The sequence below is a fragment of the Lineus longissimus genome, chromosome 5 (assembly GCF_910592395.1).
Source record: "Lineus longissimus chromosome 5, tnLinLong1.2, whole genome shotgun sequence".
Classification (NCBI taxonomy): Eukaryota; Metazoa; Nemertea; class Pilidiophora; order Heteronemertea; family Lineidae; genus Lineus; species Lineus longissimus.
In genome coordinates this window covers 471,974-496,884 of record NC_088312.1, presented here as the reverse complement: position 1 = coordinate 496,884, position 24,911 = coordinate 471,974, and the positions used below count along the sequence as shown (strand labels likewise).

The 24,911-nt window shown below is 43.1% G+C and overlaps 2 protein-coding genes across 2 annotated transcripts in view; one reads left to right on the top strand and one right to left on the bottom strand.

Annotated features, from left to right (window-relative positions):
- Positions 1-24,911, bottom strand: part of LOC135487468 (cubilin-like) — a 56,527-nt gene that overhangs the window by 18,523 nt on the left and 13,093 nt on the right. The window contains exon 3 of the mRNA XM_064771149.1: positions 9,942-10,008. Coding sequence (XP_064627219.1) covers positions 9,942-10,008 — 67 coding nt within the window. The remainder of the gene's footprint in view (positions 1-9,941; positions 10,009-24,911) is intronic.
- Positions 18,221-21,696, top strand: LOC135488124 (membrane progestin receptor beta-like). The gene has a single exon (XM_064772591.1). The coding sequence runs from the start codon at positions 18,241-18,243 to the stop codon at positions 19,288-19,290; it is 1,050 nt and encodes a 349-aa protein (XP_064628661.1). The 5' UTR covers positions 18,221-18,240; the 3' UTR covers positions 19,291-21,696.

Here is a 24,911-nt window from a genome sequence, read left to right as displayed (position 1 = left end):
CAACGGTCACGACGTTAACCGTGAAAGGACAGGCTGCTGTCCGGAACACTCCAACTACATCTCTCACCAACTAAGTGTTCGGATGCAATATATATTTTACCGCCACCCTTGACTGAAGTCCTTCCTTTGATGACGGTCAATCTGTTGCTTTACTCGTGCATGCCACTCCTGGCTGTTTCATGCGAACGTGTGGCGAAAAGTAATAGGTCGTCAATTATGAGTGTATAAGACCTACACTTCACAAGATTGGAGGAGGCGATAATCAACTTCTTTTTGCCGCACGTGTGGTAAGGAGATCGTTAGTAGCTGCGTTGTGATTCCGTCCATGACCAGAATAAGCAATTATAGACAGCGGTGCTGAAAGATATAGTTTTTGCTGAGAAGCCTCTCGTCATTCAAACCTTTTCTTTCTGTGTCTGATATCTTTCTTGTACAGTACCCAGCCTCAAGCCTAGTCTTCTTTGATACTCACCGAGTATCCTTTCTGAAAAAGATGGCTCGGTTTGACAAGCATGATGGGTGTCGACAATTGCTTTTAGATTTAGACGGTTACTTTATTCATATCAGCTCTCTGTCTGTGTCTCATATCTCTTTCACATAACCCTTTTGCTCCTTTTGTACATACTCTCTGAGACCCCTTCAGAAAATAGTAACACACGAAACGAGACAGTACATGACAGATACAGGATAAGACAGACGTACATGTATGCTTGCCCTTTTCGCAAATGTGGTATTGGCATACCGCTCAGCAATCGCCGACCATGAACTTATCCTTGTCTCTACTTGTATGTTAAAGCAACAAAAAACCCTCCCTTAAGACTAAGTGAAATGAACTCAAGCACAGCTCCTAATGATGACATAAAAGACAGTTATCAGCCAAATTCTGTCACACTAACAAAATAAACATTTGACGCTTATCTCGCCTCGAAATGTACTCCAAGTATCCTTCTCACAAATTGAATCAATTGCTGCTTTTTCCATCAGGAATTGATGTCGCTTTGACGAGTTGCTCTCGTGGTGGAATGATTAGCAATGTGAACGCCGGCCACGTTTGACGGAGGCTGATTCGTCATTCGTCTGGTAATTCCATTACTTTATTACTTTATTGACAAATGAGCGTTTTATTTTCATCAATTTAAGGTAATACGTGTTCAGGTTATTAGAATACCCAGAGTCTATTGGGATTGTCGATTCATTTTGTGGGTGCCGCAGAATCGGCCAGGATAGTATATCTTGGTGAAGAGAAATGTGTCAGTAGCGATAACTATCATCGTGTCCTCAATAATATCAAAAAGACTTTTATAATTCCATCCACTTCGTATATTCTCAGTTGAGTTGACCGTGTCCTAGTGTTTGTAATTAGCAGAGATGGGTAGAGAAGGATACCAAGAGGTAAGATATCGATATTTTGTCTGGGTTACCGCTGAATCGACAATGGCCCTGTCGATATGCAACAGCCTTCTCCTTTGGTCATTGTCTTTGTAATGATGAGAAGAAATGGTACTAGCAATTTCTAGATACAATGATATCACTAAACCTAACTAATCTTAGCTAGGTGACCGTAACCGTTCGACATGATACAGGGCTTGGGATCAGGCTTTGTAAAACGGAAACGATATTGGCAGTTTTCTAATACGTCCATATTAAATTCTTCACTTTCATGGTGGTGGTGGTGGTTTGGGGTTCCACCTTTGTCGTCCTCCTTTGAAACAATCCGAGTTTGCCCCGCGAACTCAGGACCTCTAAGTTTTGTCTTGGTCTTTGTAATAGATGAAAGGTTTTCGATCTTTTCTTGATGCATCCTATTGGAATTCTACATTTTCGTCTGATTCTCAGCTCAGTTTGTCAGTGACTTTTCTACATGGCGCAGCCGTTTCATTAAGACTTCGTCTCGTGCATTGTCGTTGGTTCTCAGCTTAGGGTAGCTTGTCATTACAACGGAACAGCCAACTTGTTTGGTTTGCCTATACACAAAGTCTCTCTATTCTCATGAAGTCTGAGGTTACCGTGGCATTTCAACATTATACACCTATGTCCTTTTGGTCATGGGGTTTGTACTTACAGAAACAATATTGGCCACTGCTAGATACCGACTCCCTAACTCTGGAATTCTCCAATGATTAATTGGTCCTGCAAGGTCCTTCTAATCAAATCCTGCAGATTGGCCGCACGTGTGTGTGACTGGTCCTCGATCTCCTAGATGATGGCTAAATCGTTTTATTTCTTTTGATGCAATATTTTACTTATTACATTCCTCGGCACGACAGCCACGTACCAAGAGAGATGCGGCATTCTGCTTCTTTCTACCCATTCCAGGTTTTTATATATTGCATGTGGTTGCACAATGAAATGTGATGGTTTAGAAGAAAGGTCTTATGGGAAATCCCATTATCTCTAGATCACAGATAAATAATACATGTACATTTTATCTGATTGTTTTTACCTCTGGGTTATTGTTTTAAAAATTGACAGATTGAAAGTTGGATTGGTGAGTGGTGAAAGTCGGGGAGTTGATGGATTGATATCTTGCAGTCCTAATGTATTATCAAGTCACGGGGTACATGCAATTAAGCATCATGATTATGTTCCAAAATAACCTGGGGAGACTAGTCTAAAGAAAAACTCAAGGCCTGGAGTATTTAGAGAAGCAGAGCCTGAATTCCATCGATACTAATATGTTACCGCATCATCACCTTACAGCATTCAAGTTCATCTATTCTGCGACAACCACGTTCGAGTTGCCTTTGGTTATGGCCAATGAGTCTGTATTGAGTCATTCCCCGAGCCGAATTAGCCATTGCCCTGCTAAGGGCTTTTGTATTGAGACACATCTATATTAGCCTCAGCTACGAGGGTCGGTCGAGCGAGTCCCATTTATAAGACATGAGATGAGGAAATTAGCCTTTACGCTATGGTTCATTAGAGCGACGAGCTCAATTCAACCATTTTGCCCAGACAAATGACACGTCTTCCCCGTGGCCATGGCTAACATCCAGTGGGAATGAGCCCGTTTATCATATTAAGTATTTGTTCGCGATATCGGGACCCACATGACCCATCAACCAACTAATGTGTGGATGATTTCATAATCATCGCTGTCGACGCGGAGTATCGGAACAGATCGGAATCACCCATTAGACCCACCCATTAGACCCACCCAGTTGCTAAAGTTAAGAAGTTAAGACACCAACGCTGGCTTAATAGTTCAATGTTTTCAGTCATTGCATCCTCAACGATGGTCTTGGGTCTTTGGCTCAAAATCCTTGCTTTTTGTCTGGGAAAGCTATGATCAACGTTGCTCTTCTCTCCTTGTTTGTTAAAAACCTTTTAACATCATCAAACGTTTGATGGAAGAAGACCAATCCCTGTTATTCGCTTATGACATAGACGTACAGTTCGTATGCTTAATGTTAAAAACACCGATCCAAGCGAAATTGCTTTACATCTAAAATGAAATGCTCGTATTTCTAATAATTGTAATTTGAAGACCATAATTTCAATTCTTTAGTAAAAAACTGATAATATTCATATCATGAGATCATTTAATGATGATACTATTAAGTGGAGGAACTGAAGGCATTCTCATCAGTTGTAGTTTGTGCGTTATCTCTTCACAAGGGTATAATATATCAAAGAATTCTATGCAGTTGTGAGCAATATAGAACGTGAAATGAAAAAAATCACATCAATTTCAATCGATTCAATATCAAAGACATTTTATTTTAAGAAGGTGATGAATGTTTCAAAGATTTTATTCTAGAGACTATTAAATGGCATTTCAGCGCTTGATAAAATATATTGTGTGATGAGAGAATCGAGTATTAGCATCCTGAGGAAATCAGGGGTTAATGTTTGCTTCTCCGGCCCTGCACACAAACTGTATTTAGCTCAAAACGTTCTCAGCGCAGCGCCTATTCAAGGGACACTTTTTTCGGCAGATGGTGGCAGTATTAGGGAATTCCTTGCTTTTGATCTAATTGGTACCGATGCAATGTCTCTCCATCACTTTTGCTATTCTCCCGGCTGTGATAACGAGGAACGTCGCTGGAAAATATAACAATGAGCTTACGCATCACTAAAGAATGAGGATAACGCCAGTGTTACTTTGATCGCGGTCCTTGCTCCAACCTAGCCATAGATAACGCCAGTGTTACTTTGATCCCCGCCCTTGTTCCAACCTAGCCATAGATAACGCCAGTGTTACTTTGATCGCGGTCCTTGCTCCAACCTAGCCATAGATAACGCCAGTGTTACTTTGATCGCGGCCCTTGTTCCAACCTAGCCATAGATAACGCCAGTGTTACTTTGATCGCGGTCCTTGCTCCAACCTAGCCATAGATAACGCCAGTGTTACTTTGATCGCGGCCCTTGCTCCAACCTAGCCATAGATAGAGCCAGTGTTACTTTGATCGCGGCCCTTGCTCAAAACTAGCCATAGATAGAGCCAGTGTTACTTTGATCGCGGCCCTTGCTCCAACCTAGCCATAGATAATGCCAGTGTTACTTTGATCGCGGCCCTTGCTCCAACCTAGCCATAGATAATGCCTTTGTTACTTTGATCGCGGCCCTTGCTCCAACCTAGCCATAGATAGAGCCAGTGTTACTTTGATCGCGGCCCTTGCTCCAACCTAGCCATAGATAATGCCAGTGTTACTTTGATCGCGGCCCTTGCTCCAACCTAGCCATAGATAACGCCAGTGTTACTTTGATCGCGGTCCTTGCTCCAACCTAGCCATAGATAATGCCTTTGTTACTTTGATCGCGGCCCTTGCTCCAACCTAGCCATAGATAATGCCAGTGTTACTTTGATCGCGGCCCTTGTTCCAACCTAGCCATAGATAGAATATGACTAGTGAGCAATATTGTACTGTGATTCCTTGCTTCAATATGCCTGAAAATGGAAATTGCATTGATTACATTTGAACAAAACTGGCATTCGACCACCTTTTTACGCCGGCATCTTCAAGTGTCACACTAGTGGCAGTAAGGCAACCCTTGATGGCAGATCATTTACCTTTTACTCCCACGTGCCAATTCTACCAACGTGCGCTGAATGCAATAGAACTGCATGAAAAACACCATCGTGATCACCATTCGCTCCATAATTTGCCGATGTATTCTGAGCATGTCTGCTTCCTTGTGCCTTCAATTCTTTAACATCCTCCTCTTTACTTCTGATCACATTTGGCAGAACCGCAATTCCGATCTGATTCACATTTGTTTCTTTGCTCAGACTGTCGCTGCTCCTTTACACGTTTGAATGAGTGCAGTTTGTTGTTACTCCGTCAGTTGTAAGTATCAGTAACTGGAGGCACACATAAGGTTTCTTCACCCGCCTTTTGCTCAAACCTTCCTCAATTGCCTTATTTATGCCATTTCTTTGACTAGCTGGTGGGTTTGCATGAAGATCTCGACATACAGTGGTAACACGCAAGGTAACACGACCTTGGGTAACACGACCACTCACTTATCCATAAGTTCAAAATTCTGAAAAAAATAACAGAAATCATGGCAGCATTCGTCTTTTCACGGCAATTCGGCCCTTTGGTCGGGTTAGAGGGGTGAATTTGGTCATTGGGACCGCCCAATCCAGTGGTCGTGGTCTGGGTACCGGGGTGGTCGTGTTACCGAGGGCCTTGTAATGGTAATTAGAGAGGAAACCATTCGGGACTGGCGATTCCTGGTCGTCATAACGGGGTGGTCGCCGACCGGGGTTCCACTGTACTTGTATGTTGGATTCATAAGATATTTTTCATCCGTTGCATTGGACTAATCAACCAACATGACCAATCCAATCTCCATTCGATTTCCCCTCATCCCCTGGCCCCGAGGCATCAGCAGCGCATATTCCTCCCGCCAGCGAGATGATGGGTTTGTCGCTAAAGATGCCAGTGTTAGAGGTTAATTGGCTTTTGTGACGGTTGAGGTGAGCTCCTCACGGCTCATTGTCATCTCCCAATGAGGGGCCATGCTACCCTTCACTGCGGAGCCGCTATTATGTACACGGTTGCTGTAGCGGCGGTTACCACTGGCGAAGCTTGGAGTTTGAGGCCACCGAATGAGGGAGCCATACCATTCACTTTCTGTGATCTACAGATGAAAGTTCCCTTAGTAGCGGTCACCAGGGATGCATTTGGACAGCGATAATCCCATCACAGATCACTTCGATTTCTTGATGAGGGGAGAAGCTATCCTTCATTTCGACGCCGTGAACTGTACGAGATTCACTGAGCGGCAGTACCATTGGCGATGCTCGGGGTGTGTTACTTGCCTGAGAGGATCCCATTTATCTCTGATGTGATGGCGGGATCAGATAGGCAGCGACCGTTCACCCACCACTCAAAGATGAGCAGACAATACGGATGGAGAAATTCAACAGATGCCTGAATAATGCATGGGGGGAAATTGGTGCGATGATGAGCTGCCTAATCTTCCGGCTCAGAAATGCATTGCCATTTGATGTATCCTGTCTTGGCCATCTTAAAGCACAGGAGAAGCGACTGGTCTTGGACTTGTAATGTTGCTGTCGCTTATTCCACTCTCATGATTGCAGCGTAACGTGTTTATGCAGTATGCGCATTTATTTGGTCGTAAAAATCAGGTGTGGCGATAGAAAATAATAGGCTAGCTCGCTGGTTTTGGCATCCGACCATAGAAAGTCAAAAGTCCCCATCAAAGCTGGCAGTGGTATGGAGAGGTGCTGTAATCTCAGACCCTTATGTGTGTTCAGATGAGATTGTGGGGGTAACTGTTGATCCGATTTTGCAGTCGGTTATACCTTTCGTAACTAGTACTAATGCACATTTTTGATCTTGATCTTGATACAGCCTACTATTGCAAGCCCCTTTCCCAAGTGAGTTCAATCTGGTCAGTGTTGTCTGGCTTGACTGTTTCATCTTCGGCAGATGAATAGGACAGCTGATTTCTTTGATTGTGACACAGTTTGTAAAACTCCTGCCATTGTGAGCAAAAGCAGACGAGTCTATTCCTCTTCTCGTCTGCGGCGAAACCTTCTCTGACAATGGTCCTCAATAACTGCCGGATATCGGAGGAAGATGAATTGCCGGGGAATTGTATTAGTGGGCAATTCACTTGATCTCCAGTGTGACAAAGTGGTCCGTTTCCCCCATTTGCTGTCATGGTGTAAACTGTTTTGGGTTCTGTTGCTGGCAAACACTGCATAGAACACACAGCCGAGAGCTTTTGACATCTGTCTTGATAATCTGGCGGCCATGGCCAGTTCTTTAAAATCTCTGTCTGGACGGCAACAACTGCAGTTACTTTATTAACCTTCGGCAGAAATAGTTGTCAATTGATTCTTGATCTTTCGGTCCTGGCGGCGTGGTTGGTTGGACGCTGACGAAAATAAACGGCCATGGATGTTGTCACCCGGGTGCTCCCGTAATGGCAGTTGTGTCATTATGTTGAAGTCGGTGATGTATCTTATGTTCGGCTTCGCTCGGGGTGTCAGCATTAAGAACCATCATTGCTATTGCAACTATTGTTCTCGCAACACAAGAGTAATAATCTTAAGGGTAAGAAGGAGCATTGCATGAGACTTACAAATACAGCCGTAGGGCCTTCATGCATATGAAGTTTACCTCAATATACTTGCAACCGAAATTGGTTGCCACGAGTGTCATTTGAGAGATGGTTATGGTCGCAGATGTCATGGGGAGTGATACGTGACTTGAATGAAGGGGAATGACATATAACACCTTCTGTTAAGTATAAATCGTCCTGTTCTGGTACTGTCCTCCAGACGTGTAAGGCATCTGTTGGTCTCTGTTGGCTTTGAACCATCGAGATCGGAAAAAGCTTCGTTTTCTCAAAGAAAACTACAATCAAGCTATTATGAAATGCTGGGGTAGACGAAGGAAATGATGCAAGCTCTGGGACTCGTAAAAGTTTGGAAGTATTCAGAGGAACAAGAATGCGGGAGTAAATTCTCGCTCAAGCGTTGTTCATGGTCCTTGGAATTAGGTCTTACTTTTATCAACGGCTTCATCACCGGTCAGTGCTATGATTCAGTAGCCATTTTCTCTTCCCCCATGGGTCTAATAGAATGAGATTGTATCGGTCCACGAAAGCAAAAGTTGTTCAGAAAGAAATACAATATCACTTCTACTCAGCACCATAAATCTTATTCTACTTTCTGAACTCGGAACGACCAACAGGACTGTTGATGAATTCGGGCTGGACACCTCATATCCGTGAAGTCATTAGAATTGATGATACATATGGCGCGAGAAACCTACACGGTAGTACCAACAGCTGATATGAAATGGTGGATGCTATCTGAAACGTTCTGTAATTGTCCAGTTTCGATTGAGTTGTTGTGTCTCATGAAAACACTGGCACTTGGCGAGGACAGGCTTTCATTTGGGAGATGCTTGAGATGGTTTTCCTCATAACTTCATCGTTGATCAAAGCTTTTTTTCACTTGTTCATTTATCTTTGGTACATGACACTTGTCGACCTGTGTTCGATTATTGAGTTAATCTTGTTACCTGAACGGCACTCACTAATGATACATCGTACTTTCTGTATTGGTTGAAGAACACATCACTTGCAACTGCCTGTCTTACAACCGCCCCTCTAAAGGTATATATTGATAACCTGTAAGAGGTAATGCTATCAGTTGGATTAAGACGGCACGGCGTAGCTACTTCAGGTGAATGGTATTCAACAGCATATTGGAGGATGTCCAGTATTGTACCCAGTATGTTGGGACAGCGTCGTCCTTGTTGATGTTTATATACTTTTGAAATGGTGGCAGGTCATTGGTCAGATTGTTACCACATGAGGACGTCACATCACATCACAAAGTTTACTGATATCGCGGAATATTGAGAGAAACGGAATATTCTGCAACTGCAGCCAATACGATACGATGTCCTCCTCGGGCCATTCTGTGGACCTTGCCATCGTTGGTCTTTGTCTCTCTTTGTCTCATAAAACCTTCAATGGGATTTTAACAGCCATTTTTATTGGAAGAATTATAGACATTTTATCGTGGCCTCTTCAGTGATATTGACAAAACTGCTTAAGGATATGAAAGGAAATGAAGGAGACTTGGAATTGATTCTCATTGGGGAATTTATGGATAAATGCACCACATTTGGTTTGTCTGTGAGCGTGTTGTAGTTATTCTCAAATAACATTATAGCCTCATGGCTTAAATGTCTGCTATTCATTTGCCAGCTTCAACTTTCTGGACACTTAAGGAGCGTGTCAGTTAATAGTCGATGCGAAACAACTGGTTCTTCTCACATATGGTGACTCGCAATTGAAGCAACCTTCATTTTGCTAAAGACAGACTGTTTCCAGAAGATCGTGAAAGTCTTCATTCAAGGACGTACGATCTTTGTTAAGTATTTTTTAGTGTTTCGCAATGGCAGTTTTTCTTGGCGTATAAATCAGGATTTACCGTGTAAACTGGTGTTTGGTCCCGTAGTGAGAAACGAATAAAACATCCACTTTTCATGTCAACGCATGATGCGGCGACATTATCGACATATAAATTACTGAACCACATCAAACGGACCGATTGGAGGTAATTTCCCTGACACCGGGGTATTATGGTGGAACAATAAAGCGGACAAAAAACATCGGATGTCAATTTCTGAGTCAGAAGAGGAGACCTAAAAATAATAACACAGTGCAAACGTCATAAATATCATTGTGTTTGCAAAACGTCACCATGGGAGAAATAACCAGTCAATCACAATACCATATTTAAGTGGTGTGTAATGTACGTGTTTAGTTAAGATAAACCACAGTTGCTATCGTATTACTCGTTGCGTGCTTGTGGCTTCATGGTGGTGTGGCCGTGGTGGTGAAGGTTTGGGGTTCCACCTTCGTCGTTCCCTTTAAAGCAATCAAATCAGTGGCTATCCGAGTAGTTTATTTGGTATTCAATAGCAAGATATCTTACTTACCCAGAACCTTTAACTTCTCTGTGAAGATGATGATCAAGGCAAATAAATGTCCGAATTGCCAGTCCATCTGAAACGATAAGAGGAAAAAACAATGGTTAACCTCAGTTGAATATATCAATGTAAGACGTTCGAGTCATTCCTTTGAAATAGACAGTAAAAAAGGGTAAAAATTTAGTGATCACAGCATTAAAAGCTTCGAATTCTAAACATTTTTTAATTTCATGATTTGGTTGTGACTCACTGATTTTAGACTGCAACGACGATCTCCCCAAAACTGATTGTAACTGTCGAATTTCTTAGACATGTCCAAAATCAGTTGCATTAACAAACATGTTTAGCGGACACCTTAACTTGTCATGCTACGGGCTCCAGCTTCCTGACTATACGGCAGAAAAGTAATACTGGTATTGGCTTCAAAAACCACGCCAACACTGTTCCTGAATGTCTTATTCAAAATGTATTTTATGAAACCCACACATTCTATCAGCAACGGAACCCTGGATATGCAAAATGGTAACTGTCATTACTGGCTTAACGCACTCTCCACTTCCCACAAATCGAGTTCTAACGGTCTATTTTAGGGTCTCAAGAAGCCGATCGTCTTTCTAATGCCCACAGAGGTACCAATCTTCTGTCGTTCACTGCTAAGGTATCATATACGTTCATCCGACAGCTAGACTCAACTGTATCGAAGCGATTATATTACGTATAAGATTATGTACTGTGGTAGAGATACCTCAGTCACATTGAGAGAAAGGCCAGGGATTTGTCGCACCATCTCTGTGGATACTTGAATCTCAGTCAGCAGTACACCCCTCACGAAGGTTGGAAAGGCTAACCGTTCTCTCTTGGAAACAAAAGTCATAAGTCCTAAGCTTATTGAACTATCATATTCATTCATATTCCCAGCTAAAAAGCTGACATCTGTGCTATCATGTTTGAGCTCCACTGTCCTTCTCATGGCATCTAGATCGTCCTCAGAGGTATCAAACTGTAGAAAATGGACACCTTTCCACGGAAAGCCATTTCTTGCCGTTTTAAATGTCTGGAAACAAAGACTTAACCGTCTAAACTGACATAACATCAATTACACATATCATGGAGACACTATCGCTTTGTATATCTTAACTGTCTGAACGGATAGTACTTGTATAAAGCTCCTTGTCTAATCCGTTCTTCAGTATACACCCTAGCATCTACCAGACTTCTGTCTAATGAATCAAAGTGTCAGTATTTTCTGATCATATTAGTGATTGTATGACCCGCAAAGATGTCGAACTGTATTAAGGTGACACCCTTTTCGCCTCGGATTAGCAATCACGTCATCTTTAACAACAACAGTCATAAGCTGCTGGGAGTTTAAACTCATATTCATGAAGGCTAACAGTCATATCTACTCGTCGTGTTGAAGCTTGCCGTCGCATCTAGATCACCAGTTCTCTTAGGCTTCAAGCCGTTACCTTTACTCTTGTGACTGATTATATTGACTCTTCCATTCAAACATTGATTCACGCGATCTGAGGCAATGCGGATACCAATCGAATGTTCTTGCTTGAGGCATATCTTGCTGAATGAGATTCCCGTAAGGCATAGTTAGGCTGACTATCAATTGAGATGATCCAACTTGACTGAAATGCAACATGCTATTATCGTATTGAATATCTGTTGGAATCTGTTGTGTAAATGAATTTGCGCTTTGGCATCGGTGTGATGAGTGTCTTAATAGATGAAAGACGCATCTACCTAATCAGTTTCTGCAATACACTTCTTTGAAGTACTTTGTGCGGGAAAGCGGGGGAAGGTGTGGGCTTTACATGAAGCAATTACAACCAAACTGACGTATACTTTCTTGAGCCAAGGTTGACATTCACCAATGGATCATGACGTAATATGTGGATGAAGTGCTGCTTCGAATTTCTTGACGGGAATTGTCAACAAAGCGCAACTAATCGCTTGTCGTAGCTAAATTAATCCAGAGAATTTATGAAATACTACAATCCAAAGCTCTTCCATAATGGATACATTCAAAACCATGCACCATTACCAAATGAATGTAGGGGCAAAAGCGCCTTATTCTGACTCTCTACTGCACTGGGATCCATTTTATCTTTCCCGACTCATTAATTTGATTAAAAGAAGCGGTGGATAGTTCGGGGTACTGAGATCTTTAATCAAATCCCTAAAGTTTGACGCAAATGATTGGATGTGGTTGCCCATTTCTTAACTGTTGAGATGATTCCATTACTTGATTAAAGGAAAGTGAGGATGAGTTCTGAACTGAGAGACCAGCCGTTTGACCCTCTTTTCTGTTCATGAAAGGTTAACGGCATATTTCGAGTAACAGATAGCGTAACCGATCTCGCTGTCTGTGGGACTGGTATGACTGGGAATAGTTTCAGATGCATGAGTTAAATAATCTGTTGTGATTGCTCAATTGGCTCAAGAGGTTTTTGCCACTGTTCGGGACATTTCAGGCGATTGGTATCAACGTTCTCAAACAAACACACTACATAGATGTGATATTCTACTACACAAAGGTATTTCCATTTTTGTCGCCATTCTGTATGACGGTACGAGATATACGAGTGATAGAAGAACCATTGGGTGTCTCTTACAACATACAGTATGTTTTATGGACAGATAACCGAGATAGTTGGCGTGGTTGACAAGCAAATACCAGCTTTATGGTTCTGGAAAAATACAGCTCAAATTCGCCCAGCCTAGCAACCTACTCATTCCCCATGCGTTTCCACGCAGGCCAAAGCTTTGCAACACGAATATAATTTTACACAGTGACATAGAAATATCACGAGTAGCCATCTCGTTGGTCTATGGATTCTTCTAATAATCTACTGCACTTGTATTGTTTTTGCTTGGGCTGTTCTGAAGCAACAATATACCGTTGTCGTTATCTGCATCTCATGGTCTTGGCGTTGACTTCATCTGGTGTCAACCCTATTAAATCTAATGCCCAAAACACTCTCACACTTGTTTTATCAGTGACGTATTTTATTTCATATAACCTGACCCTGGTCGGAATGTTCCTGACATACAATTATCATGATCACTTATATATCACAACCTAAAACAAACTGTATGATCTCAACTCCAACCTATTGTAAGTGTATAGTCATTTATTGTTTTGAGCAAATGTCCCTCCCAATATATATTCCTTCAGCAGTCTAGGTAATCTGATGTTATCTGACATGATGTTCGCCTTCAGAGGTGGGCGGATCACCTTGCGCAACTTCAGGCGACAAGTCTGCATAAGCGTGAAGCCATTTGTGCGAACATGAGTCAGTATTCTCGCAGACCTTTCGAGTCTCCTGTCACAGGGTAACTTGATTTCGTCGCAGAGCATTGAAATCTGTTCTCTGGAGACGGTTGAAGTCATCACCACCGTTTCTATAACTTTGTCTATATCACGTATCCTTATGTCTCCCCTTTCTCCAAACCGACTTACTATAGCTCTTATAACTTTTAACATCTCGCTGTTCTTTCGATTCATTTCACCTCCAGCCCAAACTAGCAGTCCAATGCTGTCAACAAAAGATGCTAAATCAGTATTGACATTTCCATAAGCACATTCTGCACGGGTCCATGTGTCCAAGAGGTCATCTAGGGTTGTACTACCATGTCTAACCACGTTTACATCTGCACTACTTTCGCATAGCTTCACTGTGAGAAGGAGTGCAGCATCCCAATTAAGCGACTGACAAGCATAATAGAAAGCATGATTCCCTTTACTGTCAACCGCATTCAGTTCTGCGCCATGCTGGAGAAGTTCACGAACTATATCTGTAGACCAACCCCTACACGCCCTCATTAAGGGAGTGAATCCTGGCACAGATCGTCCCGTATTGGGATCAGCTCCTTTCCTGAGCAGCCAGCAACAGGCTTGTGGACAAACGAGATCTATGCCGATCTCAAGAAGTGAGCCTCTGACCTCTGGCGCGTGGTCGACACATAGTTCCATATCAATGTTCCCACCAAGGCGCAGTATCATCTCCAGTAGCTTAGGTTCATCCGCCTTAATGGCTGCATGCAGTAGTCGCTGTATATTTCGTTCTGTTTTCGTAGAATTAAAATCGAGCATGGTTCTCACTAATTGCAACAGATTATCCTGGTCCCTGCCGTCACTCTTTAGCTCGCCTATTTCGGCGACCACCTCAGCTATTGGGCTATACCATCCACTTGTTTCGTCCCTTAAACTTACAAATGGGTCAGCTCCGTGGTGGAGCAGCAGCTTCACAACCTGAATGTCACCATTTAGACATGCCTCCAGCATTGGGACGGTGCGGATGACACACAGTCGCTCGGGAGGACCTCTACAGCGAGACCAGTCTATAGGAAATCTCTTCCACACGGACACCAACCTATTTGGGCAGACCTCAGTGTCCAGAAGTGCGATGATTTCCTTCATGTCTCTCTGGATTATTGCGGACACTAGGGCTTCGGAACACAGTCTTTCACTGGCATCAGTTTGACTAGCATTTGTCTTTAGATGATCATTTGCATCCGTGAGCTCCATTGCAGATATTGCTCTCGTCTTGCTGTTGCCGTTTAAGCTGAAACATGGAAATCGTCTGTTTAATATGGCAGTGACCATTTCATTGAACTTACAGTCGATACTGATAAAAATCGTAATAGGGTCAGTTTTGCCTTAAGTTTCACAGCCCAACCCGCCCTCATACATGTCATAATACTCAAGGGCGATCAAGACCGATATCCAACCCTTCTTCACCAGTCTCAGAAGAATCGGAAAGCAGAATGGGCCAACAGTACTTGTCATTCCATATGGGCCTATTACTGTCTATAGGGAGGCGGGCCGACATGACCGACTTCAACTGCAACAAAGGACCATATGGGTGAATCCTACATGCAGAAGACAGAAGAAACAAGCTCTTTGGGCAACTCAATACCATCTACGGTATACCGTCCAGACTGGACATCGGAATGGGCTCAAAATTGATAGGACCCTCCCCCACTCCACTCCATCATGGACATCGGATCGGGCTGAAAATCACTGGGCATTTACCCAGCCCCTACACCCCAAACCTACAGTAATATAAAGCCAATCAGCCAATCATGGCAAACCTGGAATGACGTAACAACGAAAATCAGTCAATGAGTTCCTGTCGCCTAGGAGTACATGTGTACAGTGATTGCTTTAGCGGTTACGAAATAATAAAAGTTCGTAATTTCAGCCAAAACCTTTTACTAAAATGATTGCCCAGACTCCCGACGCATGACAGGTCCCCACCATAATACCTCAGTCTTGCGATGGCTGTATGAAAATGCAACTTACCTGCGTCTGAACCAATCATCTGATTCTGACCTTCCCCGCGGGCCGTACAAGCTATGAAATAGCTTGAAATCCACCTGGACTGTAGTGTAAACAAAGTCCTCATATGGACCATTCATCCAACTTGAACCTTTCACATTGAGGCGATGGCAGGATACCCGAGGAGCGTTGATCAGGCTTTCAAACCGATGTTCCAACTCGGGTTTCAGTGTTTGAGCTGTTACAGAATTCGTCCGCGCATCTGTAACCGCTGAAACGCTGGAATCAATCATTTACTGTTTTAAATCTGGATATATCGTGTATATATTTCAGTACAGTGGTTATTGAACCACTTGAACAACGAAATCTGTAGGGCGTGTGTGCAGATCAAGTTACTGATATTGAAAGCTCTTGACGAAACTTTAGAAAAAAAAAAAGGATTTTGATAGGGAAATATTTGATGCGTCTTACGAGTTTCATAGCGGTGTAAAGAGATTCACTATCCACCGTGCAAATATGTCTAAGTCTTTGAGGTGAACGGCATTGCATCTCGACATAGATACGTTTCTATTTGTTGTTCATGCTGTTATGAAGTATTGTGCGGTAACCTCCTACTGATCTCGTGAATTAATTTTTAGTCCTCCTGTTGAGAATCCCTAGGTGAACAAAATGTAGTGTTTTGCCAAGTGTCATCAATCTTAATGAGTCTGATTGAATATAAGAAGAGCGATATCAAAACCACAATCATGGCAAATACAGCCGACCATATCGAACCGAAGGTGTAGAGTATCTCCAGTTCTTCCTGCGTCCTGTAGCCAAACTTCATGTCGAGGAATGCGACCTTTATAAACACCAGGCAGAATAGTGTAACACCAATATGGAATAATTGGTGACTGCTGCCGAGGATGTCGAAGGTGCAGTGCCGACATCGCTCAGGGAAGTGGGACCCGTAGAAGATTATGGAAGCGATCATGAGACTGACTTGAATGATGACGAGGAAGAAGATTTCATTCTCGAGATGATAATCTGGGATGACGTGGATGTCCCTTGTTGTCAACCGATGGTATATTCTCGTGAAAACCGGGATGGCACAGATAACTGCCGATGCGGTATTCGGTATGACTAAGGTAATGGCTCTTAATCTTACACTCCGGATGGAGACGATTCCCCCATAACATAGCAAGCTGGCTGTACAAGTATTTAAGAGCAGCACACCAGGGATGGCGTATGGTCCACAGAGTTGGAGAAACCGTGCGTCAGTGGTTGTTTGCAACATGACTGTGTGCATTCCGAAGCTATTCATTGCCACACCGATGAAGTCAAAAAGGAAAATACGCTTGTAGGAGGTTGGAGATAAGGCGCCAAACCAGTGGGCGACCGTGCTCGCAAGGTGGCAGAACGTGGAGCAAAACCCATAAGCAAGGATCACTTGACTGTCTCGTTCAGTGGAAGCTGCAGCGCAGACGTAGGTGTAGTAGGCAATCATGAAGGTACCAATTAGGTGCGTCCAGATATTGAAGGTTTCGTTGTGGAACATGAAGAGGCTCCGGAAGTAGTAAGACCATGGTTTGTGATACGGACGGTACCCTGTCTTGATATCTCTTAAGCGGATCACAGGGTGAACTTGGTCAACTGAAAGAGTATCTGGATGTGGCGCAAGAAAGGTCGTCAAGTCAACCATCTTGTTTGAAAAACGTGACGGTCTTTAATGAGTGATGCGTATTACGAGGTGAGTATGGAACATCGTTTTACTGTCCATCTGACCGATATGCCCACATTATATGCAATGGTATTACGTCGACCTCCTCATGGTTTGGGTTCGTAAGCCATATTACAAGTTTAATGTTTAAACCACGGTCTGCAAGCTGTGGCATTTGCAGGCTCTACCCCCGGCTATAACCATGTGCCGCATGGCAACGTATTGATCTTTGTATTTGTTAACAAACAAATAAACCAACCAAACCATTTCAAAATCTCATTGATGTTCCCTTGGAACCCCCTTTTTAGCATTTAACACTACTGGCTATCACATCAATAGCGGACTGGCGGGACTATTAACACTACTGGCTATCACATCAATAGCGGACAGGCGGGACTATCAAAACACACAGGATTCGTGACAGCTTTTTCATTCTGCCAGGCCAACACAATTAGCCATTACTAAATAAAAGACACACCTGTTCTGATAACCCCACAGCTGTCAAGGGAATAAAAGCTGCAAGTCAATCCTCTTCTATCCACAGGCAAAGTTTGCAACATGGTGCCTTGAAGTGTATAGAAGGATCCGGTGACAGCTTGTGGACAGCGTAACCTATCAATACGTCCAGCCAGCATGCGACGTGTATGTCATTATGCCAAACGTTGATATATCATATTTTCATATGTGAGAGCCACAAGTGATGTAAGTCTGGACACAGATAGGATCAAGGTGCACGCGCCAGAAGAGGCAAAAAGTTGTCTAAATCATATGCAAGTATATTTAGAGTAATAAGTGGTGATAGGTGAACTTGGCATATGAGTAGTACGAGTGGATATCGACGCTCCCGGCTCAGTATCCCCTTGAAAGCATACACTCTGACTCATAGTACATTATCGACTAGGCCTATTACACTGAGTATATCATAGTAGTATAGGCTCAACTCGGTCGACACGAACTATTTGCTCTTTAGAATGCTTTGGTTTTGGTCGACAGTCTTGGAAGTCTTCACAAGTCTCTTGAGTACAGCCTAAACGCTCAGACAGAGAGAGAAACGTCTTATTTACATGGCTTTCGCATCAGTTATGGCCAGCTTAAAACGAATCAAGTGTAGAAGTACATGTATATCAACAGAACTTCGCTGATATCATTTTATTCTCAATATCAAAATACGGTATGAAAAAACTGAGTAAGAAAATGACTGAGTTCCAATCGATAACACAAGCTTGAAGAACTGTAAACCCATGAAGCACGTAACAGAAAAACCTTGTTAACGTCCCTTCTTCTAATCCTATTGCAGGTTACTAGTAGCCTATACGATGAAATGGAGATTCTGTCGACCAAAGCTGGCGGATGTGAAGAATTTCTTTACCCCGCACCCTGACACTCTACCTGTCGAGGGAGTACACCCAGTATTCCACGAGAAATGGATAGAGACTGGCTATCGTGTGCCCTACAGACCCTGGTCGTACTACTTAGGTAGTTTGGTCACCTTCCATGTTGAAACCTTCAACATCTGGACACACCTTATTGGTGCATTGATTGTAGCCTACCACGCCTATGGGTACGCCACCACGACAACTGATACAGGATGTACCCTGTTCATGGTTTCAGGTTTTTGTGGAGTCTACGCTCATTTAGCGAGTGTAGGTGCTCACTGGTTCTGCTCCAAATCTCCTACCGTCTATAAGCGTGTCTTCCTCTTCGACTACGGTGGAGTATCAGTGTATAACTTCTCCTGTCACGTGCTGATGTTCTACACAACATACGACTCGCGATTCGTCCAATTTTGGGGAGCGTACGCCATCCCTTTTGTTGTGATTTTGAATGCATCTGTCTGCTTTTTGCTCTCATACGGTGCAAGCTTTACAACACGGTCCATCATAGTAAAGAACGTTGTGAATGTCCTGTCGATAGGAACAACAGTGTCAATTGGATGTGCCGCTATGCAGATGAGGGCGTGGCACCGACTGGCGACAAGGGACTGCCAAGACTGTGACCTAGAGGAACACATCCTCTTCCTGATTCTCCTTCATGGCGTTGTCGCGGTTCTCTCGGCCGTTTCCTTCATTGCACTCATGCCAGAGCGTTGCTCACGACGAACCTTCGACATCCTCGGCCAAAGCCATCAAATCTTCCATATATGCGTCACGCTGCAGACACTGTTAACTATGCGAATCGGATACCTAGATATCAAATTAGGCTACAGGACACATGAAGAAGTCGACACACTAAATGCCTTTGGTTCAGTTTGGTGGGCTGTGCTCGCCATGTTTTTACTGAGTTGGTTATTCACTGCATGCTTCATGCCCTATGTCTACGTTCGTGTTTCCCGGGACAAAGGAAACGGTAGTTTGAAGATGAAGTAAGGATCATTCGTTATTCATGGTACTATGGGTTTGCTGTATTAGGACGACTAAGGATAACATGGATGGACTACATTAAAGACTGGACTTATAAATACCTCACAACGCCTCAACTCATCAGGAAGGCTGAAAACCTATCTTCTTGGGTATGCATCACTGCCACATGCTGCTATGGCGCCCCTACCATCTTAGGTCATAGTACATGTAGTAGAAGCAAGGTGCTTTTCAATTGTCTGACATTGTATTGTTCTGCACCTCTCAAATGCTGGCTGTGTAGTAATTAGACCGACGAATCGACCCTATGTCGTAGTTGGTTACCATGGTTCTGTAGACGCTTGGATTATTCGATAGACATAATGTGTTAAGATGGTCCATCTGATTGGAGTGGCAAAAGATCTTTAGCACAAGCTGTCACTCCCTCGGATTGAGCTAATTGACTTTTGCTCACACTGATACCGAAAGGTCACCATCTTGCGCTATCTTCTTAAAGCCAATAAACCTATAAGCAGGACATTCGGCCAATTTCTTTGGTGGCAGACGTACCTTAGAAGTCGGCAACGGCAGGTCTTACAGCAGACATCCGAACCGTCTCAATTTTATTGAACAACCAATTATTGGTCAATCCTTTCCCCAACAGTCACGTTCAAGGATTATCTCCACCAAGTTTACTGTGATGAGCAATTGGATACAAAAGAAGATTTAGAAGATGCTTTCAGAAAGTATCGGTTCTGCAAAGTCTGTTCCCGGTGGTACCTGGATGTTCATGTTAGGATGAAAACAGTAGTGATGTTCTCACTGACAGACTGCTTGCCTTACTACTATGTGAGCAACACAAAAACAGCCTCGTATCGAGTCAAACAAGACCTGTTTTCGTATATCAAAAGCATTGGCAATGCCAAAGTATATGACAACAATACCCTAGAGACATGAGATATATCTGGTATTGCCAACGACCAGGTTCGGGTCGTTTCTTTGAGTACACACTTGTGGACTGCTGAACCCGTGGTCGATCCAAATAGGCAAGTCATTGCGGCATTATTTGGTAACTTGAAGGTATACATAACGTTTCCCTGTACAGACAAACTGATACCAGAGGTACATCAAACAATTCTACCCAAGCAATGCGGTGCATGCCAGTAAGGCATGACAAACAAATTCTACCCAAGCAATGCTGGTCATGTCTTACTGACTTGCAAGCAATACAATCGTGTCTTCCAAGATTTCTGGTTACTGAAGGATGATTATCATCTCAGCACCCGGTGTCCATCAGCTAACTTCATGGTCAACGACCTTGATGATCCACTCATCTTTATTGCTCACTTCATCCACTTAACAGCTTTCGCCGCCGATTTCGAACGCAGGTGACGAGTTGGCCTGTTATCAATCTGGGAGCAACCTAGGCTTGGCAGAGCAGGTCTGCTTCTACGACGGACAGTAGCTTGGCTTCGCGTTGTGCATTTCACAAATGTTATGGATGGGCCATTTGTCGTCTTCAATGTAAGCCGGAGGAATTGAGGAGTTGTCTTTGGCTGTTAACTTTACAGTCAATCGGTTTAAATTGATGTAAATCAAGGAAATGTCGATGAGCAACAAACCTGCTTGGTATCAACCAGCCGTGACAGGTTCTCCTTCATCAGGCTTGTTGTTTTGCTTTGTCTATTTTCAGCAGTTCTTCAGAGACATTTCTTGGTTCTTAACGAATTGAATACATGCGAAGTTATCTTCTAGTAAATATATCCCGAAGGTTGTTAATTTTTGAGAGCGTATATTGCTTTGGGAGTCCATTATGTTTGAATTGCGTGTATCTTATGAACGCTTCAGTGTTGATAACAACCAATGATCCTGTATCCGCACCTCTTGTAATATCAATACAATTTTAATACCTCCTTCTCATATCAAGGGCTGGAATCCAGGCTCAGATTTTGCGTGTGGAAACGAATCGCTCATCAGGCTGACCCCAAACGGACGGAATAAATTCATTTAGTTGGTCATTAGATTCGGCGATCGCTCTCACATTAAGGAACTCCGCCCTGACACTTGATGTTCTCTGTCTCCCCTATACTTCTATATTCGTCCAGCTGAAAAAGACACTTTGATGCGAGCAGCATTTACTATGATGAGTGCTTCTCCACACGTTCCTTTTTAGGTAATGCTAGATCTCCCGTGAGTGCTATTGAGGTCTTGGTCTTCAGCGTCACTTTACCTGACTCTTGTCACAAGCGTGTGTACATTGCACATACATCTGCCATGTCTGTGTACACTGCCAGCACTGATTTACTTACAGAGTACTCGTACATGGGTCGGTTCAAAACCTGACTCCGACTCACTTGTTCTGTCACAACCGCATGTACATGTACATGTACATCCGTCTTCTAATGTACTAACTATGAAGAGTTCGTGGTGATTTACTAGCAGAGGTGAAATGTGATGTACTCTAACATGTATTAAGAGTCCGACAAACAAGACGTGTATGTCTTTCTTCTTGTTTCCTGACAGAAAGCAATGTTAGTTTGCCATCTATTAGATCTTTGTACGGTTATTCCATTAGTAGTCCCGTAACTCATATCTTATTGATGATGTATCACATTGCCGTGGCATTCAATTCATAAAAGCTCATATTAGGTTGTTGCTCATGCTGACTGTGGAGAGTTTGTTGTTGGAAATCACGATGCCATATTCTATTATTGTCAATAATGATGTCTCAGGCACTTCAGTATTGATATAAACCAAAAACCTATACGGACTCCGCCGCCTTGGCGCAGTTCGAGACAAACAAACCGTAATCCATGGATTGTATTAGTCCAGTGACACATTATTACAGTTGAGATACTGAGGTGGTTGGCCTAACTGGGTTTGTTTTCTATAATATCCCGCTTATTGCCAAGATGAAAACTGGCCAGTGCTTGTAAGATTGGATTGGGTCTACATGACACGATGTTCTGCCTGCCATTTCCTAAAATGCCAAGAGCGAATTTTAAGTAAGATTTAAGAGATATCTTATTGACTGCCAAAGTCAATTACTTTCCACCACTACTGACGGCGTCTCTATACTAATGATCTTAATATGTGATGTGCCATAATCCTGAGGCAATCCACTAATGATCCAGTAATTAAGAAAGTGATTTAAATCATGGCTGTTTTTATAGTTTCACCCACTCGATGGAAATGTCAATTACACATGGTTCAACATCAAAGAAGGCTTTAAGTGTGCTTTTCTGGATGATCTAATCAGGCATGGGTCTGTAGCTGTTGTGTCTAAAGTAGGCGCTGCTCCTTACAAACCATCCCCATGGATGCTTCCATGATTCCGATCCCATCAGAGTTGAGCTCTTCACCTTGGTGGACAAGTTGCTCACAAAAAGCAAAGGAGTTCGAATTGCTGCGTCGTCTTTGTCTCAATATAGTTATCCTCTAAAATTCCGCAAAGTGCAAGACCAGGTTGCATCTAGTAGGTGAGCTAATCAGTGGAGTAGGCATGATTTCATCTTGTATCCTGTGGATAATCCCTTTTGACGAAGGTGTCTCTGTTGAAAAAAACCCAGGCCAAAGTATGTAATGGTATATTAAGTAAGTCTTAGAAAAGGTCTTGTTAGCGTGATATAGTCTGTCTGATTACATGTCACAATGGTGTATGTTATGGTGACGTCAAATAACAAGAGATATGCCTACGGGTTCTTTTGTTATTTGCCAACTCGAGCAATACACTTGTGTATTGTGACACTGGTGGTTGAATGGTGCATTTACTGCGAGTTGAATGGGACATTAGAAACTATTAATAGGACTTATGTAACTGACTTGGGACAGCCCTGCATTTGTTATCTTGATTTAGCAAGTTGAATTATGATTAAAACTTCTGCGTGCCTTTAGCACCATCAAGCTTTATGTCAATCATCAAGTCAAATCGCCCAACGTCTATTTGACTTTCTCCACGACAAAACCACCGCCCTAAGTAAACTGCATCCTTGGGGTAAACCACTAATTGTTCTCGATTCCAGAGAACGAAAAAAAGTTTACCAATACTCCTGTGATTGGATTAGAAAAAAGCATTCAGCCATCACGCTCGAGTAATGTCTTGTGTCAACAATGTAAACATGTTATTGATCGTTCAGATACCGCCACAAGCAATCTTGATGCATCGGCAGAGAGTCTGGTTTTGCTAGATATTATGGATTTATTTTGCAGCGGAATGATGCTGTTCCGCCAGAGGAGCTTCTGTTGACAGCAGCGAATACCATCATGGTGATAGATATTAGCCAATTTCACAGCAGCAGCAGCAACTATTACTCACGGATTACCCATTCTGCAACAGGTTGAATATTGTGGCTGAACATTTTAAAAAGCTGCCTCTCTCCTGATAGCTTCATCAGTTCGTGGAAAGTGAAGACGGTCTATTGAACTAAACTCGTCATCCTCAGCTCAACATTTCTAATTCCATTTCCTACCACAAAAGGTTCTATTATTCTTGGATCAACATGAAAACCTTGCTGTAATGATTGAAATCCGCCTCGTTTCCTTGAAAGAACACATCAAGTCGATTCCAGTGTGGTGTTCTGACAGGTCTGATGGGTTGATATCAGAAAACGCTTGGCATTGAATCGAGCGTGTGCAGCTAGGTGAAGAAGCTAATAGGGATGCGTGTGGAGTAATTGGAGGCTTACTCTTGTAAAAAGAATACGGACTGCCAAGAGCTCTTCAGCAGCAGTTGTATGCTGTTTGAGTGTACAGGCGATACCGTGGAGGAATGCAAACATATTCTTCACCTTTGCATCATGTAGCTTTCGGAATTGATTTACTGTCTTAAGGATGGGCCTCTTAAGTCATTTGAAGATACATATAGACTTACAGACTAGAGGTACCCTTCCGCTTGGTCATTTACCCTACTGCAACCCGCCAAATCCCTTTCCTTGACGTGAAAGCAATCCTCTGGGTTCGTGACTCTTCCCCGATATCCAATCAATCCTCAAATAGCCCAGAGTCCTCACGTTTGTCTCCCGTCACCTGGTCACGCATGCCAAGTTTGGCCAGTTCCGCTTTTGCCTTCCTCATTAATGAAGGAAATCAAAAGCATTGGGGGGGGGGGGGGAAGCCTGAGTACACGCGAGGTTGTTGCTGAACGTCTGTAGCTAATGGACGGAGGGTGGAATGTTGAAAGCATAATGGCCATCTTTGATTTGCTCAGTCATCTTTCATCAACTTTCTTATCAAATCAATGCGTTGTCTGATCCGGAACCAAGATGGCGGTGGAACTTCAATCTAGCAGTCCGAGGTGAGTTTGTACCTTAGCAGGGGAGATCCAATTGGTTGGAGATGTACCACATTCCACAATACTCGTGCTTGCAAAAACCAGACCCGAAATCTGACATGCAGAAACATACGGCAGACAAATACCAAACATTATTTACCAACGAAAACATGTTCTTCTGACACAAGATACAGAGATCTTCTTGGCATATGGCCCGACCGTGCCCTTCCACCGCACTAATTTGTCCCACATATAATCCCAAACGGGGCATCTATCATCAGTATCTGTCTTCCAAATCCCAGGAACCACTCCAAGTGCTATTGACCGAAAATACCATTTCCCCTGCGCTGTCTGTGTCAAGTTCCCTTCCGTAACCAAACCA

Excerpts from the sequence above, each read along its gene's own strand:
- LOC135488124 (XM_064772591.1), top strand. The coding sequence starts at position 18,241 with ATGAAATGGAGATTCTGTCGACCAAAGCTGGCGGATGTGAAGAATTTC.